This window comes from Mesitornis unicolor, unplaced genomic scaffold, assembly GCF_000695765.1.
Source record: "Mesitornis unicolor isolate BGI_N332 unplaced genomic scaffold, ASM69576v1 scaffold38423, whole genome shotgun sequence".
Taxonomy (NCBI): Eukaryota; Metazoa; Chordata; class Aves; order Mesitornithiformes; family Mesitornithidae; genus Mesitornis; species Mesitornis unicolor.
In genome coordinates, this window is record NW_010174654.1 from 1 (window position 1) to 4535 (window position 4535).

General features: G+C 40.6%; 1 protein-coding gene across 1 annotated transcript; it reads left to right on the forward strand.

Annotated features, from left to right (window-relative positions):
• The first annotated feature begins 1990 nt into the window (after positions 1–1990).
• MPV17L (MPV17 mitochondrial membrane protein-like) lies at positions 1991–3624 on the forward strand. Its single transcript, XM_010181121.1, has 3 exons — positions 1991–2059; positions 3254–3283; positions 3448–3624. Exons 1-3 carry the CDS (start codon positions 1991–1993, stop codon positions 3622–3624), a joined length of 276 nt encoding a protein of 91 aa, XP_010179423.1.
• Positions 3625–4535: the final 911 nt, after the last annotated feature.

The following is a 4535-nucleotide window of genomic DNA, read 5'->3' on the forward strand; positions in this document are numbered from 1 at the left end:
CCTGCTCGCCCCGCCTGCCGGCCGCTGATCCCGCAGTCCCAGAGGCGCCGGTGCGGGACGGCGTGGTCCTCAGGCAGCGGGCGCGCTGCGGATTTCCGCCGAGGCGTTACCGGCACAGGGCCTCGGAAGGCAGCGCAGCTGCTCGCAGGGCTGCGCTCCGAGCGGGGCAGGCAGTTGAGGCCCACGGGCGACAGCGGCTCTGCCCGAGTGAGCGTGGGGCACGGCGCTGTGCCCCTGCGGCGCCGCAGAGCTCTAGGCGAGGGGGAGCAGTGCCGAAGTGGAGCCCTAGCTTGGGGCTTGGTTGGGCTCACAGCTTTCAATTAGCTGCAAGGAATTCAAACCACTTTCCAAAGACTGTACCATCATTTGCCGAACTACAGTATTTCCTTGACACAGCTAATTGTGTTTTGGAAATGCGACAGCTGATGTTGAGAACCGAGCAGAGCAATTCAAGCAGACATAGGTTGTCTGGGAAATACTGTAGTTCAGCAAATAAACTGTGCTGTCTTCTGCTGTAGGAGTATCCAAAGTACAGCATACTGCTAATGTATAATCTCAAATAAGAGACTTTAGAGAAGACTACTATCTATTTCAAAAAATAAACATGAGGGAATAAGAAAAATAATAGGTGAGACTAGTGTAAACCAAGGCTCTCATTTGATTTAAACCTTATGTGTAAGAAGAGCAAAAGGGTACTCTTTTTGCCTGGTATTGGGAGATCTGCATTTTATGACCCTGATAGGGAAATGATTCAGTTTGTGATTGAAGAGAAATGAAGGAAGACGTCAAACATCGGATATTTACTCTGAAAATCCTATCTGCCTGTGTCAGAATGTGAGCAGAGAATTGCCCAAGGACCAGAAGGATTTGAAGGACCACAAAAGGGACGGTAAAAATCCCTAAATTGGGTATCAGTGTGATGTAATAACAAAAGATTGTATGTGTTGAAAGATGGTGATAACCTTGTGGCATGCAAATATCTAGAAAGATACCCGAGTTGGACTAGGCAATTTTGAGCCTCTACTTCTGTATGAATGCATAGCTTTTGATTTTAGATTGATTTGTTAAAAGCATGTTTGCTAATAACTTTGTTTATACTAAACATATCTTCCAGTTAAGGTCTTTGAAGAGCTGCTACATGTCTTAGAAAGATGTAGATTTAATATGACACCTGAAAATTCTCATCACATGAGATGATAACCCTTTAAATGATATTTCATGATGATATTAAGGGGGTAACCCTTTAAATGATATTTCATGGGATGGGGATTTATTCAGTTAATTTATTTCCAGTTTCCATGTGTCTAATATGTAATTTTAAGTCATATAACTTTTCTCTCGATCTTGGGTGTTATGATGGGAACTTGCTGTGAGGTTGTATTTTCCTAGAATCAAGACGATCAACTAGAATTTATTTAAAAGTCTGTAGCACTGTACATGGAGGGTTAAACAAGTAGGTTTTGAAACTGTTCTGCTTGTTGATTCTACAGTTTGGATTTGATGCAGATATTTGCGAAGGTAAAAAAAATCACGTTGATTATGGCTGAAATGAAAGAAAAAAGGAGTTGCCCTTTTCTACTGACTTCAGTGGTCTGTAGGCATCTAAACTCCTTCAAGCATCTGAGCCACTTCTGGCAGTTCAGCAACGTGCCAAAGGCCTTATTCTGTCTGTCTCGCGGCTGTAAAAGGCCCTTTCTCTGTGTCTGTTCCACTGCCATACCACTGAAGTCTGTGGCAGTGGAACAGGTATGATACACCACCCATAGCATAGCCCAGCTGATGTGTGGTGTCAACACTAAAAGCTAAGTCAGTAGATGAGGAGATACGATATAGTACCCAGCTGGAGTTGTGGTTCTTCTTTGTAATGATACCAGCTTTTCTTTCAAAGCAATTGGAATATGTTTTGTGAAGAGCTTGAGATATCATTGAAAAAGGTGAACATTTCATTTGTGCATTTTTCTTGATGGTTGTAAATATTTTGCCATTAGGTATGAGCATCCTTCAGAGGAAAGAAGACATCTTTTCAGACTGTAAAAAGAAATTCTGGAATACATACAAGGTGAGGCAAGAAATTTGCTTAGGTCCTAGCAATAAAAAATAATATTGTATAAAATATTTGAAATATTCCTTCATCCAACAGCCTTTCTCTCACTTCATTATTTGATTATGTGTAGGAAGCCTTAAGTATCAGCAGTCATCTGTAGCCAGAGTAGTCTGGAGCAGCCAAATGATGCCATTTTTAAACATACTGTGTGTATATAGATAACACTTGTGCCCAGCTCTGCTGAATGAACACCCCACCATACAACACTGATTCAGATTGTACTACCTTTTATCTTAAGAAGTACCCACACCCCAGTGTTTGGCTCATAAGGCCATTGACAACACAGGAACACCTATTAAAATCGTTAACTATAGAGATGTCTTTTTTAGGAATAATTTTCAGCCTGTATTTTTCAGTGACAGTCTTCTCACTTTCAGAACCATAGTCGCTTGCTTTAAAAAGACTTTAGTATAAATAGCTGGTTTTGGTTTGCATTTCTACATAACAGGAAAAATTATCCTCAGCTCAGAGCTGAGCAAATTAAGAATTTTAAAGATTTCTCAGGCACAAGAAGAAGGATTAGCAGAAAAAAATACAATAGAATGAGAAACTGTGTTGCAATGTGAATTTCTCTTCACGCTGTGAATCTATACAGGTGGGATGGAGGAGGATTGTTCTTATTGCTATGGAGGATGGTTCTAGAAACAGTGCCCACTATATCCTATCAAAACATAAGGTTTCTGTTGACCTTACGTTCTATGAGTAGATTATCCCTTGATTTTTGCAAAAAAGCCTTACATGTATGAGTAAGTAGAAGGAGCATTGCAAGTGTGAAATAAATAGTGTTTAGTGGTATTTTTCATTCATGGCTGAAGCAAATGTTCACATATTTAAACATTTGTTCACCCATCTGGTAAATGAGCTTCTGTATCTGGTGTCAGGTGACTGTGAGGACTTAACTGTGCTTAAGAGTTTTGTATTTAAAATGAGTTAGAATAATGTGTTTGAGAAACTCCTAGGCTCATGAGGCTCATGGAGAGGATTAGACATTTAATATTGCAACAAACCATTAAACAACTTAATTTACAATTGAACAGCTTTTATTAACTTTACTCAAACATGTTTCAGTCTTCACTAAATGTGATAAGAAAAAATTAATCTTTGTGGTTGAAGTCTGTAAGAGTAACAAATGATTCCTTTTCATTGCAGACGGGACTGATGTACTGGCCTTTTGTGCAGGTGAGTTTTGAGGGTACCTCAGTGAGCCTTTCTCATAAAACCTGATCCGATGGATTCATAGTATATGCAACCCAGTGAGAAGCCAGTGAAGTTGCTGGGTGTGTTGATGGAAGACCTAACAATGCCTGGAACACTAACTGAGCTCTCTTCTCCTCCCAACACAGCTGTCAAACTTCATTTTGGTCCCTCTTTACCTGCGAACAGCTTACACTGGGCTCTGTGGCTTTGTCTGGGCTACTTTCATTTGCTTTTCCCAACAGAGTGGAGATGGCACAGCAAAGTCAGCATTTATGTGGCTCCAGAGAGAGAAGGTCAATGCAGAAGACGCATCAGAGAAATAAGAACTTTAGTTCTGAACACATTCTGAATTGTTAAACTGAGTTTATGAAAGTCAGTGAACTGCGCTGCAGCCTCACTGCTGTGGTTAAAATAAACAGTCATCTCAACATTTGGTGGTTAGTATAAGCAGTGGAACAGTTTGTCTTTGTGCCTGTTTGTTTTTCATAAAAGAGGCCAATTGTATACTAGTATTTAATTATTACCACGCTGCCAGCCCATCTCTTCTGTGAACAACTGACTTGCAGGGCAGTGTAAGCCTTTGCACATCATGTCAGACCACCTCCCTGGGGAGAAATAGTAACTGTAATTTAATTTTCAAGCAACTTGTAATTGCTAGAAAGAGGGGAATAGAACATTACATCACCAGTTGTCAGGCTTGACAATTGTGACCTGTCCAAGATTGCTTTTGCAGAACAAAATGGAATGGATTTCTTACATAAAAGGTGGCATCGAATCTTTTACTCAGAGAAAACAAAAGTGCTGTGTCTGCAGGGACCACTCCTCTGTAGGGACAAACTTGCTTTTTTCCACATGAAAACCTATATAGCAAATGAATTATTTAATAGAATGTACAAACCTGAAATATATTTGTACATCTTTTGTCTTCACTGGCAGAACTGGTATAACTGGATGCCACATACTGGCACTGTGGGGAGGCGTCAGTCATAAGCAGCTCTGCACGATGGGAGCTACCTAAGCACTGCCGTGAGCTTGTGTTGTATGTGTCAACAACTTCTGCCTTTGGCCCTCGAGGGTCAGAGTGTTGAAGAGTACATGGGAGCCTTGACACCTTGATTCCTTTTTACTGTTTCATTATGTTCAAGATATAATTAAGATTTTTAAGAAAAAGAGCATGGAAAGAAAAGTAATGTGAATACCAGAACCCATCTCTAAACAGTCCAGCTGTATATAA

What these genes read in the sequence shown, in the direction of transcription:
- MPV17L (XM_010181121.1), top strand. Translation starts at nt 1,991, where the DNA reads ATGAGCATCCTTCAGAGGAAAGAAGACATCTTTTCAGACTGTAAAAAG. An exon ending in AATTCTGGAATACATACAAG is followed by an intron (nt 2,060 to 3,253) that starts GTGAGGCAAGAA and finishes TTTTCATTGCAG; the next exon opens with ACGGGACTGATGTACTGGCC. An exon ending in TGTACTGGCCTTTTGTGCAG is followed by an intron (nt 3,284 to 3,447) that starts GTGAGTTTTGAG and finishes CTCCCAACACAG; the next exon opens with CTGTCAAACTTCATTTTGGT.